Below are 24,164 nucleotides of genomic sequence, written 5' to 3'. Positions count from 1 at the left end.
AAATGTTCTCTCCTTAGGCTAGGCCACGCCTCTCCTCTCACTCATTGGTCCTTCCCAGACAACTCGCTTCGGGATAGGACCTCCTCTGGTAGTGGGCGTGGCAATAAAGCAGCTGGCCATGGAGGGCTCTCTGCTGAAATGGACCAACTACTTGTCTGGTGCGTACAGCAGCCGCCGGGGTCTGGGCAGTGTGCGGGGCTGTGTGCGGGCGCGAGGCTCCTGTCTGCAGGCTTAGTGTCTAGGTGCATCACTAAGCCGAGCCAGGCATGCTGGGACTTGTAGTTCTGTGTTGGTGCAGCCCAGGCTTTATAGTATATTGCTATCCTCCAGCACTGCCCCTGTATACCGAGCCAGTGACTGCAGATAGGAGACTATAGTCGTTTATTTATGGCCAAATCAAGGCAAACAATGAAAATCGCCCACATTGCTACCTCCACTAGGTGGCGCCAGAGAGACAGCTTTAATTCCTTCTGGATGAGAGCTAATCTGCATATTTTTTCCAGGAAGCGTTTCTCAGTTACTTGGCTGTGCAAGGAGAAATAATTCCTACAAAGACGTGTTAGAGAGACGTTCTGGTGGGCTCGACCGATGTTCCCCCTCTTCATACCATGTCTATCAGTCCAGCATTCCCATGAGCACCGCATGGACGGATGGATGTTGTGGGGGAGACAGAGGAGGACGTGGGCAGAGTGTTGTACACCGGCAGATCAGTGAATGGCTGATTTCTGTGGTGATGGCCTCTGTAATATGACGTATAATACAGTCTGTGTATTTATGGGGATGTTCTGTCACTTGCCTCTAAAGTAAACTGGGCATCTTATCTGTCCGTGCACACTGTGGTGTATGTGGAATGAGGAAAAGATCTGTGTGACATGCAGAAATAGTGCTGTTGCTTTAAAAGCATTCAGCAACTATTAGCACATGAGACAGGAAGTGTTGTGCTCCAGAAGCATCCAGCAACTAGAAGGATTAACACGTCACAGGAGAAGGGGAGTGTTTTAGCAGAGCCCCAGGGGGATTGTGGGGAAGTTGTTTACTGTCTGGCTGGAGCCGAAGAGAAAGGTGGTGTGTGTGTTCTGTATCTCACAGAAGCGCCTCAGCAAGTGAAAAGGATTCAAGTCAGGAGTGAAGCTAAGCACACATCAGTTCCTGAACTAACAGTGCATGGTATTGTCAGGCAGAATATAAGGACTGGAAGAAATGGTGTCACAGGGATCATCTCACTGTGCTGTAAAGAATGCTGTGTTCATTAATGTGCCTTTGCATTAGAACTGTGCTGTCCTGTACTACTGGGAAGACTGTGAACTGCTGCGCTGCTAAGGAAACTGTACTGTTTGTCACTGGAGCCTGTTGCTCATAAGACTTAACTTGCACTGGCTGTGTGGCTTCTTATTAAATGCTACTGTTCTACCGTTTGAGGACTCTTGTCAAGTGTGTCTGGTCAGCAAGTGAAACAACCTATGTGTCTGTGCCTGAGGGTCAATACCCCTGTGTGCCTGACTGAAGCTGGAGCACATGGTCTATGGTCGCTCTGAGTAAGGCTGGGTGCCCACGATGCGTTTTTCAAGCGTTTATGCTGCGGAATTTCCGCAGCGTAAACGCTTGGTAAACCTTCCCCCATGGTCTCCAATGCAATTCCGCACTTTCAATGCCCATGCTGCGTATTTTTCCGCAGCGTTTATGCTGTGCTCAAAAATCCGCAGCATGTCCATTGATTTTGCGAAAGTGCTGCGTTTTCGCCGCCATTGACATGCATTAGAACGTGCCAATTCCGCAAGACTGCATCTGTACTTGCGTAATTTGCGTGTTCTAATGTGCGGATGGTACCCGGGGGTAGAGGAGAGTCTACTCCACACCAAGGTACCATAAAAAAAATAAAATAAAGATTATATTCACCTTCCGACGGCCCCCGGACTCCTTCCCTGTGCTTGCCGACAGATTGAGCAGGACTGAAGGACCTGCGCTAACATCACAGTCATGTGACGGCAGGTCTTTTCAGTGTAGTGTACCGCGAGCTGCTGGCAGCCAGGACAGAGTGCAGCAAGCCTGCAGGGGCCATTGGAGGGTAAGTATAGGTTTATTTTTTTATTTTTAACCATTCTCTCGGGTCACACTGTTTGCATGGATTTATATAGTGTGACCTAGTTGTCAAGCACTTTCCAAGGGATGCTAAAATCGCCTGGAAAGCGCTTGACACCCGCATGCGGAAATGCATGTGAAGAACGCTTCACATCCGCTTGTCCCTGGCAGGAAAAACGCATGTACAATCTGCATGTACAATCCGCATGCGTTTTTTCTGCCAGGGAGATGCAGAAACGCTCAGGATTTTTTCCTGAGCGTTTCTGCATCGTGGGCACATAGCCTAACGGTTCCCCCAGGATTCCAAAGAATTCATGTAACCTGTCTCGCCCCTATCTGAACCTAGCGGCGTGCGTGTACCATCTGCATTGTGCACGGCCTCACTGAGTAACATGGGGACGAGTGCGATCCGAGGTTTTGACGGATAACACTCGCACCAGACCTACGGTCGTCTGCACGAGCCAACGTTTATCTCATGAAGTTTATCAAACTAGATCCTGCGCCCTCAGGTCATGAATTTTGCTCAGAATCAAAACTAGTCTTTTTTTTTCTGTGTCTTTTAGAGCAAAAAGTAACATCTTTTTCAAAAGTGCACAAAAATTGCTTAAAAAATAATAAAAATCTGGTGTCCATAAAATCACTTCAGGTAGGAGTTGAGTACATTTTTTTTCTTTTTAAAGTACCATAAAATGGATTGGGCAAAAAATATCTGGAAACCCTAAACCCTGCCCACAGTGGTGAACTAAAAAAAACCCCCAAAAGTTAAAAAAAGATGCAGATGGAAAGATGAATTCGATTAAAAAAAAAAAGGCCCAAAAAACGTGACATAAAAAAACACAAATGATTAATTTTTAAGTCACTTTTCTTTCTGACTTGTGGTTTTCAGACATTTTTTGTTCCATCGAAATGTATGAATTTTGCGCAAAGGCCGAAATTGCCTTTTTTTAAAAAAATCTTAACTAGTTTTGCGACACATAAGCGGGAAAAATCGCACATTTCGCAAAATGTCACAAAAGTAACCCACCAAAATAACTGGCATACATAAAATCACTGTAGGGGACTGCAGTAGAGTTGTGCCATCACGGGTTATGTTTTGTTTCAGAGTGCAGAAAGCAGCTGCGACAGTGACAGCTGCTGTGACAGTGACAGCAGCCCTGGCCGCCTGGTGACGTCATTGGAACGGAAGTAAAGAAAAAAAATATAGAAGAGTAACGGGAAGGAATTTTTATTCATAGTACATTAGAAAAGCGATTATTAGATTTAAATAAACATTTAGGATGAAATTCAAATTTGGTTACGGACAACCCCTGTAATTTTAAACATGACAAAATCCATAGCGTCAAAAACGCAATACAAATGGCTGTAAAAAACAAAAAAAAACAAAACTCAAGTAACCTAATTTAGCTATTAGGTGCAGAAAATCTGCAACATCAAAAGCTCATTATATATAAACGGTTTTGTGTGATGATGTCACTGCAGTTTTCCAGTCAATTTGTGAAACCCGATGTGTAGCACATCAAAGGATGACGGCCATAGGGGAAGGGAGCAGAGCCCGGCCCTGGAGCAGAGTCCTCTGTGTAACACTGTGTTTGTTTTTTTTTGTGCTCTCAGCTCTGATCTCATGTGTGGGGGCATGCTTATAGTTATTGTTCGCAGATTCCATAATTTATGGCCAGATCTGATGTAATTGATGGATTCTGGACTCCGCTAGGTGTCTTCTCTCAAATGTTAGATGGGTGTTTAAAGGAGTACACCCATTATTTAAGTGATGGCACACAGCTCGTATATGCCATAATTTTATGATCAGGGGGTCTGACCTTTGTGATCATCTGATCATCACTAATTCTATGAGTGGAAGAGCTAAAGCGCTGTTTCAGGTAAATGTACAGGGCGTCACTGTTCAGCGGGAAAAACTGGAAAGGGTTCACAGTCTTTAATTACTCACCTTTCATTCTTAGGATCTATGAAAGTCTCAAGAGTTTAAAGCTCTCAATCTTAGGGCTCACTACCATATTTTTGGTTTGAATGCTATCCGTTAAAAAAAACGATCGAACTCGGACCAATGTTACTCAATGAGTCCGTGCACATGTCCGATTTCCACCCCCCCAGACCTAGAAATAAATTGCAGCATGCTCGAATTGCCTCCCAATAATTGGATGACACTCACCCATTCATGTCTATGGGTCCTTGGTAAACATCGGATCATTCTTGGATGACATCTGAGTTTGGTCCGATTCACAGACAGACTGAATGGAATGAAAGTGATAGCATATCCTAGAGGGTTATGAGATAGGAATACCGATTGTAAAGATTCGCCCATTCTAATGGGATATCCAGGAACCCTGTTCTTGTGTTGGGAGAGGGTCCACACTGTGAATTCTTCTTGAAGACCAGGTTGGGTTAAGCCAGCAGTTGCTGAAGGATGCTTAGGATGGTGTCATCCATCATGTACAGTCTCATCATAAGCATGGTTGGGTGGTATTCTGCCCCCTGGTTGGGTGGTATTCTGCCCCCTGGTTGGGTGGTAGTCTGCCCCCTGGTTGGGTGCTATACTGCTCGCTGGTTGGGTGGTATACTGCCCACTGGTTGGGTGGTATAGTGCCTGCTGGTTTTGTAGTATATTGCCCCCTGGTTGGGTGCTATACTAGCTGCTGGTTGGGTGGTATGCTGCCCCCTGGTTGGGTGGTATTCTGCCCACTGGTTGGGTGGTATTCTGCCCCCTGGTTGGGTGCTATACTGCTCGTTGGTTTGGTGGTATTCTGCCCCCTGGTTGGGTGGTATTCTGCCCCCTGGTTGGGTGCTATACTGCTCGCTGGTTGGGTGGTATTCTGCTCGCTGGTTGGGTGGTATACTGCCCGCTGGTTGGGTGTTATGGGCATCATATAGCTGCCCCTGATCTAGTATCAGTCTGTCAGTAGGTAGAAATCTTCATTTAATTGCCACTATTAAAATGTGCCACTTCTTGTTGTCTTCTCCTGTAATCAGGTTGGCAGCCACGTTACTTCGTGCTGGACGGAGGCATCTTGTCCTACTATGACTCACAGGATGATGTGGGTAAAGGGAGCAAGGGCAGCATTAAGATGGCGGTGTGCGAGATCCGAGGTAATATGGACCGCTGTTACTACAGAGCAGAAATTAGATTCCCGCTGCTCTGATCTATCCTCCGCTCCTGTCCTGTCTAGCGTGCATCTGGGCTGTGCCTGACATCCTCGGCCCTGCACCCTGGGCTCTTCTGGGGCTTGGTAGGCCCTACAGCATTGTGACCTACATCGAGCCTAGTAAGCACCAGAAGTGGCCAGGAAGTTGGGACGAGGATGCCAGGCACAGAGGACAGGACCGGCTGCCACAGAGGACAAGACTGGGTGCCGGACCAGAGCAGCGTGGACTGAATTGCTCATCATTATAGCATACCCTCTGTGGATTTCTCTATATGCTAATAGTGGGATATTCTGGATTTGTGACTTCAAACCCAGTTATTATTTGCTGTATTTTGCCGCACTTTAGCCATAAGAGTAGATGTACAAGTCCTCACTTCAGTTGAGGATAAGTGTTTTTTTACATTGATTTTTATCTCACCTAGACATGTCATAAAGGTATAAAAGTGCTAATTGAGCTCTAAGAGTTTATTCACATGTAGTATTTTGCTGCTTTGTTTCCTCACGAAAAACGCTGCATTTTATAGTAGCAGCAAAATAAATATGACTACTAAAATCTCATTCACACGGCGCATTTTTTTTTCTTGGGATTCATGAGCTGCATTTTCTTTTAAAACCACGGCATGTCAATTCTTTCACTGTTTTTGCTGCGGTTTTTACCCATTCAGTTGAATGCATAAAAACACATTAAACTTGATCAAAAATGCATAAAAAATGCATTTAATATACCCAGCGGTTTTACTGCTAATACTGTGTTTTTTTTGTGGAAAAACTGGGCAAAAAAGCCCTGTGTGAACATACTCTAACTGCCCCAACATAGGGGTTCTTTATGTTCTGTTTTTGTTTTTAATACTTACTTTAACACTACTACTCTCACACCCCTCTAATCTATCCTAAAGTCTGCTGCCCGACTAATCCACCTGTCTCCCCGCTATTCCCCGGCCTCTCCTCTCTGTCAATCCTTTCACTGGCTCCCCATTACCCAGAGAATGCAGTTCAAAACCCTAACCATGGCATATAAAGCCATCCACAACCTGTCTCCTCCATACATCTGTGACCTAGTCTCTCCATATATACCTGCACGCAACCTCCGATCCTCACAAGGTCTCCTGCTCTACTCTCCTCTTATCTCCTCTTCCCACAATCGCATACAAGATTTCTCCCGTGCATCCCCCCTACTCTGGAACTCTACCCCAACACATCAGACTCTCTCCTACCGTGGAAACCTTCTAAAGGAACTTGAAGACCTACTTCTTCCAACAAGCCTACAACCTGCAGTAACCCTCGCTCCACCATACTGCTCCACGACCAGCCCTACCCTCACCTACTGTATCCCCACCCATCCCTTGTAGACTGTGAGCCCTCGCGGGCAGGGTCCTCGCTCCTCTCCTGTACTAGTCGCCGTTGCGTTTTTGTAAAAGATTATTGTAATTGTTTTTGCTATGTATGCCCCCTTTTTCACATGTGAAGCGCCATGGAATAAATGGCGCTATAATAATAAGCATAAAATCCTAATTCTGGAGCACTGTGAGAACTGCGTTGTGTGATGTTCCTCAGTTAATCCTCCAGGAAATGAATGAATAAATGAACTAGGAGTGACAATTGCTTTTGCCGATAGGATGTCGCCTGACATTTGATGTTGAATGGTCAGTGTAGGGGCTCCATAAGTGTTCTTTTATGGGATCTGCAAGTATTGTATCTCGTCTCTACTTATTGCGGAACCCATGATCACATTTTTATAACCTGTCTAGCTGATCTGCAATAAAGTGAAATACCGTAATTCTCAAACAATAGCACTGGGTTAAAGCAGACCTGTCTGCTTCTTCCATGGTGTCCTGTTCATAGGCAGCATGATGAGATTAACGTCACGATAATGGATTTCCATACCTATAACCTGATTTATTTATTATGCTTACTTATATAGCGTAATTAATTCCACAGCGCTTTACAGATATAATCATCACTGTCCCCATTGGGGCTCACAATCTAAATTCCTGATCAGTTTACCTTTGGAGTGTGGAGGAAAGTGCATACAAACTCCTTGCAGATGTTGTCATTGGTAGGACCCAGGACCCCAGCGCTGCAAAGCAGCAATGCTAACCACTGAACCACCGTGCTGCCCATGGGCAATTGCCACTGTATAGGCCTGTTGCAGCATATGGTGCCTATAGTCTTCCATGTTAAGAAGGTATAGCGCACAACACACCTATCTGCTGCTTTAGGCCACAGCCCCACTATCAGTATTTGGTCAGTATTTTTTCTCAGGAGTGGGAGCCAAAACCAGGAGTGGGGGATAAATGCAGAATTGGTGACTTGTTTCTATTATACCTTTTCTCTGATTGTTCTGCTCCTGGTTTTGGCTCCCACTCCTGAGAAAAAATACTGACCAAATACTGATAGTGGGGCTGTGGCCTAACAATGCTACTCACTTGGGAGCGATCTGAGGTATCACAGGAACCGTTTCCATTTAAAAGTCCGGCTTGTTTATTTCATTCCTCATAAACCGCATCACAGGAAAACTTAAATACAACCCTTGTCCGGCATAAAGTAAAATATAAAGTAAAAAATCCATACAATACTGCAGGTCCGCCTGCTTGGGGTTAGACTCCAGCTTCTTAGTCATTTAGCAAAGGCACACAAGCCTGGAGGTCTGCACACCTCCACACACAGACTATGTGTGAGACAGGCAGATCCCAATTTACAATGTGAACCACACCCTGGGGTGGAGATATCGTGAGCAGCTGTTCCACCCAACTCTTCAGCTGCTCACATTAAACCCAGCCCCTGTCATGGTTGATTAATCCTTCTTAGTACTAAGTGTACTAGAGCATTAGTCCAGGTTTACATCACAGAGGACAACCACCACTGAGATACATATCTCCCATCTACTATGTGTCCGGCAGCCACCTTACAACTAATACATGTAATGTATATTCTGGGAACTCATACAGAAAGCATATATGACAATTGGGGCGCGCGTTCACCCTGAGTCCAGACTTCTGATCTGTTCCTTATCTGCGGAGCTTATCGTGGATACTGAGAAGTTGTCATTTGTAAAAGTGTGCACTTGAGAGGGTATGACACTGTTTCTGAGTTCTTGTAAAACCCATCCACATGTCTTCTCTATGACTCTGCACTAATTCCTTTTACTTGCAGTGCACCAGGCTGATAGCGGCCGGATGGATCTGTATATCCCAAAGGAGCAGTGCTTTTACCTGCGCGCAGACAATGCCGCCGACAGGCAGAGATGGTTGGTGGCCTTAGGATCGGCCAAAGCTTGTTTGGGAGACATCGCAACTCAAAAATCTAAAGGTAAGTGTGATTATCTGTAAGAATAACCAAAAGAACTGTCAGCGCGGTGCTACATAGATATGGGAGAATCAGAATTTAGGCCAGGACCTTACTAGAATAGGTTTTCAATCATCCCTGGGATGGTCCTGTACACACAGTGAGGATTCCTGCCATGTATTCTGCACTTATGTCACATAGTGACCTACAGCCGATCTTGGGTCTTACTGGATCTCTATGTGCAGAAATGTAGACCAACTGGTTCAAGCTGCTGCTCCTGAAATTGCTGATAGTGTTGGGTGGTGAGTATGAGAACTGAAAAACCTTACAGGCTTATTCCCATGTTATGAAGTGATAGGATCTGCCAGTAGTTTCTGATAGGTTTTGTGAGCCCCCCCCCCCCCAATTTATCTTTAAGATTAATGGGCTGCAGCACTAGTGTAGAGCCGTGTCCCCTGCTAAGTTTCCCTGCACAACACTGCTCCCAGCCACTTAGCTGTGCAGAGGACTGCAGCACCGCCATAACGAGAAAACGGCCCCAAAGGCAAAGTTGTGACCCCTTCATATCTCTTCATTGGTGGGGGACCTCATATCATAAAGTGATGGCTTAGCAGCTAATTCTTTATTGAAAAGATTATTTGCCTGTTAAATACCAAAAAACAGCCCCATCCCCAATTGCCCTCCCTAATCCCCCACCCACCAAAAGTCAGACATGATACATGAATATAAGCAATGTTATAGAAGAGGTGAAGGTCGTATAACATCCATACATCCTACATGATAAACAACAAGTTATGGACACAGACTTATACACAGGTCTTATAGCTACATCAACATATATTCTGCACAATTTCCATTTCCATGCTCGTTCTCCAAATTAAAATATACAAAGACCTGCAATTCTGTGTCTGAATAACACAGCAGGGGCCAGACCTAACCCGTCCAGCCACTAAGACTAAATATCAAGCATTGTATTACTTCTCTGCCTTTATCGCTCTCTTGCGGTGTCTCTCTCTCTCTCGCGCCCCCGCGCTGTCTCTCTCTCTCGCGCCCCCGCGCTGTCTCTCTCTCTCGCGCCCCGCGCTGTCTCTCTCTCTCGCGCCCCCGCGCTGTCTCTCTCTCTCGCGCCCCCGCGCTGTCTCTCTCTCTCGCGCCCCCGCGCTGTCTCTCTCTCTCGCGCCCCCGCGCTGTCTCTCTCTCTCGCGCCCCCGCGCTGTCTCTCTCTCTCGCGCCCCCGCGCTGTCTCTCTCTCTCGCGCCCCCGCGCTGTCTCTCTCTCTCGCGCCCCCGCGCTGTCTCTCTCTCTCGCGCCCCCGCGCTGTCTCTCTCTCTCGCGCCCCCGCGCTGTCTCTCTCTCTCGCGCCCCCGCGCTGTCTCTCTCTCTCGCGCCCCCGCGCTGTCTCTCTCTCTCGCGCCCCCGCGCTGTCTCTCTCTCTCGCGCCCCCGCGCTGTCTCTCTCTCTCGCGCCCCCGCGCTGTCTCTCTCTCTCGCGCCCCCGCGCTGTCTCTCTCTCTCGCGCCCCCGCGCTGTCTCTCTCTCTCGCGCCCCCGCGCTGTCTCTCTCTCTCGCGCCCCCGCGCTGTCTCTCTCTCTCGCGCCCCCGCGCTGTCTCTCTCTCTCGCGCCCCCGCGCTCGCTCTCTCTCTCGCGCCCCCGCGCTCGCTCTCTCTCTCGCGCCCCCGCGCTCGCTCTCTCTCTCGCGCCCCCGCGCTCGCTCTCTCTCTCGCGCCCCCGCGCTCGCTCTCTCTCTCGCGCCCCCGCGCTCGCTCTCTCTCTCGCGCCCCCGCGCTCGCTCTCTCTCTCGCGCCCCCGCGCTCGCTCTCTCTCTCGCGCGCTCGCTCTCTCTCTCGCGCGCTCGCTCTCTCTCTCGCGCCCCCGCGCTCGCGCTCTCTCTCGCGCCCCCGCGCTCGCGCTCTCGCGTGCCCCCGCGCTCGCGCTCTCTCGCGCTCTCTTGCGCGCCCCCGCGCTCGCGCTCTCTTGCGCTCGCCCCCGCGCTCTCTTGCGCGCGCCCCCGCGCTCTCTTGCGCGCCCCCTCGCTCGCGCTCTCTTGCGCGCCCCCTCGCTCGCGCTCTCTTGCGCGCCCCCTCGCTCGCGCTCTCTTGCGCGCCCCCTCGCTCGCGCTCTCTTGCGCGCCCCCTCGCTCGCCCCCTCGCTCGCGCCCCCTCGCTCGCGCGCTCTTTTGCGCGCCCTCGCTCTGTCTCTCTCTTGTGCGCCCCCGCGCTCGCGCGCTCTCTTGCGCGCCCCTGCGCTGTCGCTCTCTTGCGCCCCCGCGCTGTCTCTCTCTTGCGCCCCCGCGCTGTCTCTCTCTTGCGCCCCCGCGCTGTCTCTCTCTTGCGCCCCCGCGCTGTCTCTCTCTTGCGCCCCCGCGCTGTCTCTCTCTTGCGCCCCCGCGCTGTCTCTCTCTTGCGCCCCCGCGCTGTCTCTCTCTTGCGCCCCCGCGCTGTCTCTCTCTTGCGCCCCCGCGCTGTCTCTCTCTTGCGCCCCCGCGCTGTCTCTCTCTTGCGCCCCCGCGCTGTCTCTCTCTTGCGCCCCCGCGCTGTCTCTCTCTTGCGCCCCCGCGCTGTCTCTCTCTCTCGCGCCCCCGCGCTGTCTCTCTCTCTCGCGCCCCCGCGCTGTCTCTCTCTCTCGCGCCCCCGCGCTGTCTCTCTCTCTCGCGCCCCCGCGCTGTCTCTCTCTCTCGCGCCCCCGCGCTGTCTCTCTCTCTCGCGCCCCCGCGCTGTCTCTCTCTCTCGCGCCCCCGCGCTGTCTCTCTCTCTCGCGCCCCCGCGCTGTCTCTCTCTCTCGCGCCCCCGCGCTGTCTCTCTCTCTCGCGCCCCCGCGCTGTCTCTCTCTCTCGCGCCCCCGCGCTGTCTCTCTCTCTCGCGCCCCCGCGCTCGCGCTCTCTCTCGCGCCCCCGCGCTCGCGCTCTCTCTCGCGCCCCCGCGCTCGCGCTCTCTCTCGCGCCCCCGCGCTCGCGCTCTCTCTCGCGCCCCCGCGCTCGCGCTCTCTCTCGCGCCCCCGCGCTCGCGTTCTCTCGCGCGCCCCGCGCTCGCGTTCTCTCGCTCGCGCTCTCTCTCGCGCGCTCGCGTTCTCTCGCGCGCCCCCGCGCTCGCGTTCTCTCGCGCGCCCCCGCGCTCGCGTTCTCTCGCTCGCGCTCTCTCGCGCGCCCCCGCGCTCGCGCTCTCTCGCGCGCCCCCGCGCTCGCGCTCTCTCGCTCGCGCTCTCTCGCTCGCGCTCTCTTGCGCGCCCCCTCGCTCGCGCTCTCTTGCGCGCCCCCTCGCTCGCGCTCTCTTGCGCGCCCTCGCGCTCTTGCGCGCCCCCTCGCTCGCGCTCTTGCGCGCCCCCTCGCTCGCGCTCTCTTGCGCGCCCCCTCGCTCGCGCTCTCTTGCGCGCCCCCTCGCTCGCGCTCTCTTGCGCGCCCCCTCGCTCGCGCTCTCTTGCGCGCCCCCTCGCTCGCGCTCTCTTGCGCGCGCCCCCTCGCTCGCGCTCTCTTGCGCGCGCCCCCTCGCTCGCGCTCTCTTGCGCGCGCCCCCTCGCTCGCGCTCTCTTGCGCGCGCCCCCTCGCTCGCGCTCTCTTGCGCGCGCCCCCTCGCTCGCGCTCTCTTGCGCGCGCCCCCTCGCTCGCGCTCTCTTGCGCGCGCCCCCTCGCTCGCGCTCTCTTGCGCGCGCCCCCTCGCTCGCGCCCTCTCGCTCTTGCGCCCTTTTTCTCGCGCGCCCCCTCGCGCTCTCTCTCGCGTGCCCCCTCGCTCGCGCTCTCTCTCGCGCGCCCCCTCGCTCGCGCTCTCTCTCGCGTGCCCCCTCGCTCGCGCTCTCTCTTGAGCGCCCCCTTTTTCCTGCCAATGCTGTGCAATGAGTTTCCAATTCCTATACCACATTCTGGCCATTGCTATTCTAGCATAGCAGAGTTTGTCAGATTGAGGGAACTTTAAAAATTTTATTTATTTTACTTTACTCTTATTTTAAATTGAGGTAAGTTATCCTGTACCTGTCTCCTAGATGTGCTGCCCGATGATGAAAGTCTTAGCCGGAAACTGTCAGAACTGCGACTCTTCTGTGATCTGCTCATGGGGCAGGTGGCCGAAGTAAAGGAAGCGGCGACTACAGAGGAGGCAGGAGCTGCGCCAAATAAGCAGGTAAAAGCTGCACTAGGAAGCCACGAGGATCCCATCATTGTGCCGTCCAATGTTTTTCATGAACCTATAGATTTACATTGGCAAGCCTGATCCATGACTCTGATCAAAAACGGACAAGTCTCTGTGTTCAGTCCATTATACAACAATGGATATGTGAACAGCCACATAAAGTATAATGAGTACAAGTTCTATCCATTGAAAAAACAAAAATGGATAGAACGTTTACATGTCAAATGGAGATCTGAGCCTCCACAGACAGAGGTAGAGAATCTGCAGATGGGAGATGGAGAAGAAGCTACTTTTTCTTTTTTGTTCATGTGCCTCCGAGATCCATCTTTACTCATGTCCGTGTAGATGGGTGCCCCAGTATTACAACGATCAGTGATGCACATGTTGGTACTATTCCTCTTATCAGGAATAAATTCTCATCTGTTATTTGCTTTAGGAACAATTTTAGATTAATATTTATTTCTGAAATTACTGCGATTTTGTTATCTCATGGAAGCTAATGGGACAGGCAAAGCTCTATATGGGGATTCAACTACAAACTGATTGATTGTGCAGAGCAAATTTGCTTATTCTTTATTTTTTGCCTGCGATTACACAGATTCATGTGATCCATGTCATTTTACTCTAGCAGTTCCTTATTAAAAACCATTGTAACCAAACCGGTTTAGCCGTGTCACCAGTTTTGTATTGAAGATAACTTAATTGCCTAAAATAACTAAGGGGTAGATGACATGGAGAAAGTTGGATTTTTTTTCACCATTTAACAGATGGCACTGTTGTGTTTTGCACATAGCACAGTACTGTATCTATGCAGTTTTCAGTGCTGAAGCTTCCCATAGTCTTTGGCATAACATGCAGCGTGCAATATGTATTGGCAAGCACTGTGTTTGCTGAAGATGCACTAGATGAAGTCCTAACCATCACAAAAATAATGAAAAATGTATTAAAAGCAACATTTATTTGTAATTGTACCTATGTATGAAACTCGCTGGGCGTCATATGTTGGCTCACTAGCTTTACCGGCCAACTAGTAGTCGTGTCTTTCCACTCTCCGTGGCATATTGGACTGGGGAATATACCTGGAGGGGCAAATTAATAAAAATAAGACTTGAAGTGTCAGCCTGGAAGTGAATGTGTAAATTAAAGTAAAAATATTGTTTTTATCAGGATCATGCTGAAAAGGCTGCAGACTGACTGTCTGGAAGGAAACTTGCAGAGAACACAAGGGGTTAATCCGCCTATCAGTTATATTTTTGTCCGGTGACCACTAGAAGGCTCTTTAGCGTAAGGGGAGGGGCTTAGCATCCGCAGGCTGGGCACTGGGCGGAGGCTCCTGCTGCAGCAAGTTGTCTCACAGCCACAGACAGGACAGTCCGGAGGAGGGTGATGAGATCAAAGATTAAGAGATTAATAGAGGATTTGCTGGGATGTTTGTGCCTTTTCTGTGTTTGTTGTTTTTTTATGGTTATACCACTTGAAATCTGCCAGGATTGTATTAGAAAATGTAATATAACGTCTTGTTGAAGACGATGGGGATCTTACTTCTCTGAAGCTGAAGCTATGTGGGAATCTGTAACCCAGCAATTAGATCTGCTCTATTAGTCTGACCATAATCCGATGTTGTATACATATATACACACTGGTTATGGGAGATTTGTTTTTCTCTATGTGAGTCACTATTTTTCTTCATCTCATTAGGACCATGGAAACAAATATCTGCGTTTGCTAGACTTAAAGGACTAGTCCAGTGATGGACATTGATGGCATATCCCTAGGATGTGTAATAAGTGAGGGTCTTAGATTAAAGGGGTTGTCCGGACAAAGCAAAATTTAGCAGACGTGCCTGGACATGTAAAACATTACAAACTAAGACATATTCTCCTACCAGACCCTACCTGGATCCAGCGCTCCGGTGGCTGTAGGAACAGTGATATCACCGCTTTCTGCACACAATACTTAGCTGGATCCAGGTGGGGTCCAACAGGTGAGTAGGACGGAGGTTTTTTTACATATCCAGTCCCATCTGCAACATTTTGTTTAATGCATCTGTGCAAGAGAAGCAGAGAATAGTCAGGAGAACCTGTGTATGGCTGGCCCAAATGTGGTCTATTGGAGTAATTAAAGCAGCCAAACCAGCTATCGATAAGCCATTCATGTCTAATAGTTGGAATATCCCTTTAAAATGGAACTCAGGAATAATGGGAGAAGGGGGGGCGAAGGGTGCAAGTAGTTAAATGACAATTTATTTAATTGAAGTATGATTAATGCAAATGAATTGATAAAATTGGCATTGTTGCATGCATGGGTAAGCAATGGAGTTACCACCATAGATCCATAGTTAAAGGTGTATTCCCATCTTTAGAAATTATCACATGTCAATAGGATGGATATTAACTTGCTGATTGGTGGTGGAGCGCTCTGCAGCGGCTGATTACGCACACCACCGCTCCATTCATTGTCTATGGGACTGCTGGATAAAGATGAGTACTGCACTTGGCTATCTCCAGCAGTCCCACAGAGAATGAATGGAGTGGGGATGTGCGTAATCAGCGTACGTTTAGAAGGGGCTCTGCAGCCCTATTTTCAGGATCTATGGGGTTTTCAGAGGTTGGCCCCCAACGATCAGTAATTTATAAGCTATCCTATGGACAGATAATAACTTTTAAAGGGCTTTTCCCATCTTTAGATGTTTCAGCCATTGTCAGATTATTTCCCTCTTGTTTCTATGATGCAGATTTTACAGTAAGAGCTGTATATAAATGTTTTTTTCCTTCTTTTGTAGAAAGTTAATACAGCGTGCTCCAACCTGCAGGGGACATGTTCTTATATCTGTTCTACATTAGATGAATGTATAAAGTACGTCAACACTAACCTGCATCTGAATAAACAAGACCCTCCTCTGCCAGTGTTACCAGGAGATGTGGTTGGCACCAAACTGCCCCAGAGTCGAAGGGTATGGTTATACATTACGTAACTGTGCTATAATATCTCCAGCTAGACTACTTCTATGCATGTCTTGTGTCGCCATAGTCTTCTGAGCTACATAGAAACACATTATTTGTATCAATAGGTGGCGGGTGAGGATGAAAACTGTAAACACTAGGGGTAATATTCTAGTTGTAGGGCCGACAACAGAAGAGATTACAGAAGTCAGTAATGAGCGTTCATTGACCCTCTTTCTACCGCCCATAGGGGCCGGCTAGGAGGTGTAGATTTGCACTACATGTTTTGGATTAGTCGTGGCCTCTCACCCCACCACTTAAATCCACACTTTTTCGAGACAGTCTTCTAAAGTGGTTAGAGTAGTAGAAAGCCACACATTTTAGCAGAAATCTTAACCATGCCACAATTAGAAACTTTTTTATTTTTTACACCACACTTTTTATACATAGTTCTTCAGTGTCTGGGACACATTGGCACCCATGGTATACCCCGTGTTGTTGGTCTACACACCCGACCTCGAAGTTGAAAACCTACAATGCTTCTGCTTGATGGGACTTTTTATTAAAGCGGTTGACCACTGTACATTAATTTTAATATATGTGCTTGGGACATAATTTTATGGCACTTACTAATATATTAGTATGACAGGTTCTTCTGCACGTCTCCCTGCCGCCTTTCTCATAGACTGCACAGTTCTCCTCTTCTTAACATGGAAGCACATGGAGGAGCATCTGACCAGACAGTGAGGTAGAGGAGAGGTGGAAGGTTAGAGCTGTTCACGCTGGTAACAGAGATGAATCCATTGCTGTAATTAGAAACCATTGGGTGCTGTACCTGCTGGTGATTGCAGCTGACAGAGAAAAACAAGGGTAGTTTGGCACAACCGTTGTGACAGAAACTACCCTAATTTTTCTCTGTGTGACCATATCTGTCAATGAGTCTCCTCCAACAGAATAACCGCTTTCTCATGATCAAAGCTTCTTCTCTCGAAGGAGGCTGATGGACAGGTCTGGTCACAGGAGCTCTGTGCAGTACTGAAGCAAGGCGGCACTAACAAGTGACACAAAATCATTGCAATCGCCCTGTAAACCAGAGTACAGCACTCTTCTCTCACTGGTCCTAAACATGTCTAGTCTGTACGTTAGGACATGTGTATTAGTATGGCATAATTGCATTAACCATATTGTGAGCCCCACTCATTTTCTGTTTCTTGGGAATCAAGGATGCATAAATTTGTTCTAAAATTCAAGGGGCCAATTCATCAAAGCTGGCATAGCGTATAATTGCACTTCCCCAGTTTTGCAGGAGTAGAAGGTGCGGACTTCATTGAGAGGCGCATACCACTTAATGAAGTCAGCGTCTCTCCTAAATGACGTGTGCCTGTGTGCACATTACTTCATCACAGACTAATTTTTTGCTGCGCAACTCCTTGTTGGGCAAAAAGATTGTGACTTTCAAAGAAAACTGGCATAACAGCTTTGAGTCTGCCCCCTTGTTTTTTATATTTTCTAAATGGATGAAAGACGAAGTAATAACATGAAGTTCTGGAGCCTCAATGAAATATCTGGTGTCCTCTCCGACTGTATGCCACTGTTAATACTAGTGTTTTAGTTGGCCTAAAGAACCTCTTGTCCCTCAGGCTTCAGTTTCTGGGTGCAACTGTGACCTCTGCACATACTACAGGTACATCTTTGCTGCAGGGGCTCAGAGAGAGGAAAGACACGTGAAAGGCCCCTGATTGCTCACTGAGTGGTACTTTAGACCTCTATTGGAGTCTTTGTTTTAGAGGTTTTTGTAATTTCCAGGCTTTCCATACAGTGGTTGTCCCAGCCTGACAGCTCTTTGTATTTGCCTATTTGATGTTCTGATGTGATCGAGGGAAGTGTCCTAATATGGATCACCACCTATGAGCAATTAGTGCTGACTTGGGCTCTCTGTTTGGCTGACCGTGACATTTCTGAGCAAAATCAGCAGTTTCTCTGATCTCTTGGGATCCTGACCCACATCATGATCCTATCCCTTTAACGATTTTTATAGATTTACAATGGGATATTTCCAAATCTAGTTTTTATAAAGTGTAATCTCCAAAAACAAGATAAAACATAGTTTATTGTTTGAATATTTAGTCCCACATTAGCATTACTAAGAGTCCATTTACACCAGCTGACCGGCGGCATTAAACATCCTCTGATCAGCTATTTGTTTGCTGATCGGTGGTCGTTTAATAGTGTTCACACAGGCCGACCCGACATGAGATGCGCACTGAATGATCTGTAATAGAACGACTAGTGTGGGTAAGTAGCCATTGTTCTCGGCAGCACTGTTTGCACTGAGCATTGTGCTGCCGAGAACCATGATCATTTGTGCAAACCCAAAGATCATTTCACCCAACGAACTAGGGTTTTGTTGTTTACACTGCACTATTACTGTGAAATGAGCATTCTTAGGAATGCAGTGTATTAGTGGGGAAAAAAAGTATTTAGTCAGCCACCAACTGTGCAAGTTCTCCCACTTAAAAAGATGAGAGAGGCCTGTAATTGAGATCATAGGCAGACCTCAACTATGAGATACAAAATAAGAAAACAAATCCTGAAAATCACTTTGTCTGATTTGGAAAGAATTTTTTTTTCAAATGTTGATGGAAAATAAGTATTTGGTCACCTACAAAAGTTCATCTCAATACTTTGTTATATATCCTTTGTTGGCAATGACAGAGGTCAAACGTTTTCTGTAAGTCTTCACAAGGTTGGTACACACTGCTGCTGGTATGTTAGCCTATTCCTCCATACAGATCTGCTATAGAGCAGTAATGTTTTGGGGCTGTCACTGGGCAACATGCGCTTTCAACTCCCTCCAAAGGTTTTCTATAGGGTTTAGATCTGGAGACTGGCTAGGCCACTCCAGGACCTTGAAATGCTTCTTACAAAGCCACTCCACTCCTTCATTGCCCTGGCGGTGTGCTTGGGATCATTGTCATTCTGAAAGACCCAGCCACGTTTCATCTTCAATGCCCTTGCTGATGGAAGGAGGTTTGCACTCAAAATCTCACGATACATGGACCCATTCATTCTTTCATGTACATGGATCAGTCGTCCTGGTCCCTTAGCAGAGAAACAGTCCCAAAGCATGATGTTGCCACCCCCATGCTTCACAGTAGGTATGGTGTTCTTTGGATGCAACTCTGCATTCTTCCTCCTCCAAACACGCAGAGTTGTGTTTCTACTAACAGTTCTACTTTGGTTTCATCTGACCATATGTCATTCTCCCAATACTCTTCTGGATCATCCAAATGCTCTCTAGCAAACTTCAGACGGGCCCGAACATGTAATGGCTTAAGCAGGGGGACACGTCTTACACTGCAGGATCTGAGTCCCTGGCGGCGTAGTGTGTTACTGATGGTAGCCTGTGTAACGTTGGTCCCAGCTCTCTGCAGGTCATTCACTAGGTCCCTCCGTGTGGTTCTGGGATTTATGCTCACTGTTCTTGAGATCATTTTGACCCCACGGGGTGAGAGCTTGTGTGGAGCTCAGATCGAGGGAGATTATCAGTGGTCTTGTATGTTTTCAATTTTCTAATTATTGCTCCCACAGTTGATTTCTTCACACTAAGCTGCTTGCCTATTGCAGATTCAGTCTTCCCAGCCTGGTGCAGGGCTACAATTTTGTTTCTGGTGTCCTTCGACAGCTCTTTGGTCTTCACCATAGTGGAGTTTGGAGTGTGACTGTTTGAGGTTGCGGACAGGTGACTTTTATACTGATAACAAGTTCAAACAGATGCCAGTACTACAGGTAATGAGTGGAGGACAGAGGAGCCTCTTAAAGAAGAAGTTACAGGTCTGTGAGAGCCAGAAATCTTGCTTGTTTGGAATTGACCAAATACTTATTTTCCACCAAAATTTAAAAAAAAATTCTTTCCAAATCAGACAATGTGATTTTCAGGATTTGTTTTCTCATTGTGTCTCTCATAGTTGAGATCTACCTATGATGTAAATTTCAGGCCTCTTATCTTTTAAAGTGGGAGAACTTGTACAATTGGTGGCTGACTAAATACTTTTTTTCCCCACTGTAAATGCAGCTTGAGTTTCTTATACAAGAATTTATCCTTTTATTTGCACTTAGTTTATTAACCTATTAATGTATGTTTTTTCTTGCATTGTTATTATTAGGTAAAGCGTTCACTCAGTCAGCCTGTTGAGTCAACACCAACAAGGTGAGCATGAAAAGGAAGGAGTATTTGCTGTACTTTTCAATATTACCATTCATATTGAAGTCATCCTTTCTATGATGAATAGAAGTCTCTAAATTGATGTAAATGTTGCTTCTGTCTCCTAGGACTTCTAATTCGCTAAGGCAGAGTGATGGCCGAACTGTAGTTAGGAATCTGGAGCAAATGGCAATGAGGTTACATACTAAAGAACATCAGTACCTGCCATCCAGTAATGGAGCATCAGGATAACCAGACTCTGAATAAGGTGAGGGTCCTACCCACCATTGAGGCTCACTAGGCAGCTGCTATCAGGCCACTGGAGAAGAGGGGGCACCATTCTAGGTTGGCTGCTTCCTTTCTTTAATTATCCAAAGGATGATGGGAGGGAAAAATGGTAGCAAGTCCTAGGTAGTTAGGGGTACAGTAGTGATAACCACCAGCTCAGATAAGTCCTCTGGTCAAACAAATAGATTAAAGTTAGTTTGTGACCTTGCAAAAATTTAATCTGGGTAAAACATACAATAATGAGAATAACTTAGTACCATCCTGCTTACTTTGGGTCACTTTCCACAAAATGGTGTATTTCCCCTTCTATGTATAGAACCTGAAAAGTAATGGTGCCACACTGTTATTATCAGCGCCACCACCATTCTCCTTCCGTGAATCCGGACTGGCTGGCCTGAACTGTTTTTGGAAGTCAAGTCCGAGTTGTGCTTGATAGAACCTTATAAGACCCGCTTTTTGTCTTTACTTGCCATTCATCTGGACTGGTAGATACCAATGAGCTGTTCATTGTTTTTTATCTTAACTTCTTCCCACTGGAAAATCGCTATATCAGAGGCATAGCTAGGGGTTCAGCTCAGGGTGGAAGGGGGTGCAAAACATCTAAATGGGCCCCTAACCGGTAACCCTGATTACAACTATGGTGGCGCACTGATATTACCGCCATATGGTGACCATATAGTGGTAGATACCAGTGCTGCAGAACTTTACAAGTGATTACAGTACAGTTATAGATATTGACTTAGTGTTGACATTGTTTCTGATGGAGTCGTTCACTTTTCCCTCTTTTCCTTCTGGCCCAGACCAACATGACAACTTCTTCCAGCCAGGACTCGTCTACAGAGATTACAACGAAAACACATTTGACTTCTCACATTTCCAGCCCCGTCCCCATCTATTCCCAACCTGCACAAACCCCTCATCCTCCTGATACCCCAATATTGAGCCACTGCTGCCGTGTGTGCCCATATTACTGCACCTGCTGTGTGGCACAAAAACCGTGCTCTTCTTACTGCCCCACATAATAATGCCCACTACTGTACCCCTTACATAGTAATAATGCCCCCTTTGTGCCCTCTAGATGGTAAAATTGCCCCCTAGAAAATATTAATGCACTATGCAAATGCCCTAGAAAACCGTGTCCACATTTTGCCCCTTTGATGGCTATAATACTCTGAATGCCCCTATAACAATGATGCTTCTTAAGTGCCCACTTGACATTTAATAATGTCCTCCGGGTTCCCCAAATGTACTGCTCCTCTATACACAGTATGGTGGTCCCACAGCTCCCTTATACAGAGTGTGATGTCCCTACAGCTCCGCTATATACAGTATGATGGGCCCACAGCTCCCCTATACAAAGTATAATACCCATACATCTCCTTTATACATAGTATGATGTACCCTCTGCTCCCCCAAAACACAGTATAATGACCACCATAGAAGCCCTCACACTGTATAATGGCCCCCACACTGTATATTTAGGCCCTCCACAGTAGTCCCCTCACTAGTCCTCAAACTGTATAATGGCCCCCACATTAGCCCTCAAACTGTATAATTACCCCTGCATTAGCCCCAAACTGCATAATTGCCCCCGCATTAGCCCCCAAACTGCATAATTGCCCCCGCATTAGCCCCCAAGCTGTATAATGGCCACTGCATTAGGCCCCAAACTGTATAATGACCCCTGCATTAGCTCCTACACTGTATAATGGGTGCACACTGATGTCACTTATTCGCTTATCTTTATTGTTTGTTTAGTGGGGAAACTGTTCACTAGTCGCACCGAAAAGCAAACTGCTGTTAATAATCGCCCCCTATCATGGATGACTACCTTGATATGAAGGATCGGAAGAGCTGTACTAATTGTTCCTATGGAAACCCTGCTGCCTACTTGTAAGACGTTTATTCCAGCTGGTGACCTACTGCAGGAAAAAAATTAATTTTTCTTGGAGTAAGAAAATAATTCTAGGTAGATAATATTAATTGGAAATGAAGGGCAGAATGATGGCTTCTGATAATGGGTTGCTATGGTTTCCAGATGCCCGGCCTTCATCGGTCAGCGGGGGTCCTGCCGTCTAATGGCACAACTTCCACACTTGAGTCATTGAGCGTTGTGTGTGGGTCACGCCTATACGTCTTACCTACATCTCCAGAGGATTAAGTCAATGTTTGATTTCTCTTTTCTCTTTTGCAGAAATATTGAGACCAAATTCTAATATTTCCTCAATTGACGGATATGAAGGAGATCTACATGAGTGATGTACCCCTTCTACTACAGATTTGTGTTCAGAAGGTTTTTGCACATGTACATGGTCGTTTTACAATACAGTGCTAAGGGCGTGTGCAATACAGCTGATAAACCTGTATAAGGCCACATTCACACGTTCAGTATTTGGTCAGTATTTTCTCAGTATTTGTAAGCCAAAATCAGGAGTGGAACAATCAGAGGAAAAGTATAATAGAAACACTTCACCACTTCTGTATTTATCACCCACTCCTGATTTCGGCTTACAAATACTGATGTAAAATACTGTCAAATACTGAACATGTGAACGTGCCCTTATATATGAAATGTGAATACAAAATAAAGTCTACTTTTATATATTTCTAGAGACGTGTGATCCCTGAATACATGCAGCAGGCTGTATAGAATCTCTTATACTATGCACCTATATTTCAATATTGAACATTCAAGCGGTTGTCTCCAGTCCCTCGTTCCGGTTGGTGTCTCACCAGCAGTCAGTGGATTGGTGGCAGCGTTTGCGCTGACTCTCTCCATTCATTGCTATGCGAGTTTAATCATTAGTTTTTTGAAATTTCAAAGCTCCTTAACCAAATAAGACTGATGGCATGTAACCTGCACATGTAATACGACGCCCACCCCACCAACCTGAAATAAGTAATATCTTTTGCTGGATAGAGGCTGATCACAGCATTTATTGAAAGATGTAGAAAAACATTCCACCTCATAACTGTTGTGCTTGGGAGCGATATGCCAGTGATTGGTAACAGCCAGGCTCTCACATCCCAAAAGTTTGGACCTGACTTTTGCTATAAAGACAGGTCCTTTAGTGTGGCATATAAGCATTTTTTCAATGTTCTCCTTTTTCTGTTTGCGGCTGCCCACTGTTTTCAGAAAACATGAGGACCACCTCATTCAGGTGGTAGGTACTCTTTAAAGTTATATGATCTCAGTTACTGTTAGATCTGATCTGGATCTGCTAATAGCACCACAGAGGCCTATTTTCACTAGTAATTTGGACTCCAATGGTTGTTACAGTTTCAGTGTAAGATTGCAATATAAATAAAAAATGCGGTGAAAATTCTTTCATGACATGGGGGAAATATTTTGTCAAAAATTCAATGCACTTAGTTAGCTGTAATTTGAGACTGTATATACCCTCCACAACATTGAAATTGCAACACCAACAAGGAAAATTCATGGACTTATGGAAATCACAGGATGGATAGACATGGTAATGATATGCAATTGATGAAAAAATGAACAAAGTGTTAAAAACATCTCGATTTTATTCAGTATAGAGTATGAGCACCACACGCAAGAGTACCCGCACTTACACTCCTTGGCTGCTATCAGTGAAGTTATTAATGGTTGTCTGAGGAATGTTCTGCCACGCTTAATGCACTTGGGAAAAATCATCAAGATCCATTGCTGGCAGCTCCCTTTGAATTTGCCGACCAATGACGTCCCAGTTGTGCTCAATGGGAGACAAGTCCGGAGACGCTGCAGTACATAGTAGCATATTTAGACCTTGCTGGCTGCTCAAAGTATCACGAGCAACATGTGGCCTGGCGCTCTTGTTTAAATCAGCTCGTGGGGCACTTAGGAGAAATGTCTGTAGCACTGGTTTAACGACCAAATCAATGTAAGAGCTCATTCACACGACCATATTTTCAATCCGAATGCTGTCCATAGGGAAAACGTACTGCACTTGGACCAATGTTCTTCTATGGAGCAGTACATATGAGTGATTTTTTTCACTGACCAAATATGTGTGTGAAACAAATTGCTGTATGGACTAGTTTCTTCAGTAAATCTAATGAGACTCACCCATTCAAGTCTGAGTGT

At 47.1% G+C, this 24,164-nt stretch overlaps 1 protein-coding gene across 2 annotated transcripts; it reads left to right on the top strand.

The window, feature by feature from the left end:
• The first annotated feature begins 49 nt into the window (after window positions 1-49).
• On the top strand, window positions 50-22,684 carry LOC141250465 (pleckstrin homology domain-containing family A member 3-like). 2 transcript variants are annotated; one of them, XM_073669981.1, is made up of 8 exons: window positions 50-158; window positions 5,065-5,181; window positions 8,391-8,546; window positions 12,495-12,631; window positions 15,423-15,593; window positions 19,749-19,792; window positions 19,915-20,054; window positions 22,269-22,684. In XM_073669981.1, the coding sequence occupies exons 1-7, from the start codon at window positions 119-121 to the stop codon at window positions 20,036-20,038; spliced, it is 789 nt and encodes a 262-aa protein (XP_073526082.1). In that variant the 5' UTR covers window positions 50-118; the 3' UTR covers window positions 20,039-20,054; window positions 22,269-22,684. The 2 variants fall into 2 exon arrangements, with proteins under 2 accessions (XP_073526082.1, XP_073526085.1); XM_073669984.1 differs by lacking the exon at window positions 5,065-5,181 and having other exon boundaries at window positions 77-158.
• The last annotated feature ends 1,480 nt before the right edge of the window (window positions 22,685-24,164 follow it).

Source organism: Phyllobates terribilis, unplaced genomic scaffold, assembly GCF_046119375.1.
Source record: "Phyllobates terribilis strain yellow unplaced genomic scaffold, ASM4611937v1 Scaffold_2__4_contigs__length_985480577, whole genome shotgun sequence".
NCBI lineage: Eukaryota > Metazoa > Chordata > Amphibia > Anura > Dendrobatidae > Phyllobates > Phyllobates terribilis.
Note: the sequence above shows the minus strand (reverse complement) of the source record. Positions and strands in the feature narration are given on the sequence as shown.

Bases quoted from the DNA above. Each gene is read 5' to 3' on its own strand.
- LOC141250465 (XM_073669981.1), top strand. From the start codon at position 119: ATGGAGGGCTCTCTGCTGAAATGGACCAACTACTTGTCTG. The intron at 8,547-12,494 runs GTAAGTGTGATT...CCTGTCTCCTAG, and splicing joins CGCAACTCAAAAATCTAAAG to ATGTGCTGCCCGATGATGAA. The intron at 19,793-19,914 runs GTGAGCATGAAA...TCTGTCTCCTAG, and splicing joins GTTGAGTCAACACCAACAAG to GACTTCTAATTCGCTAAGGC.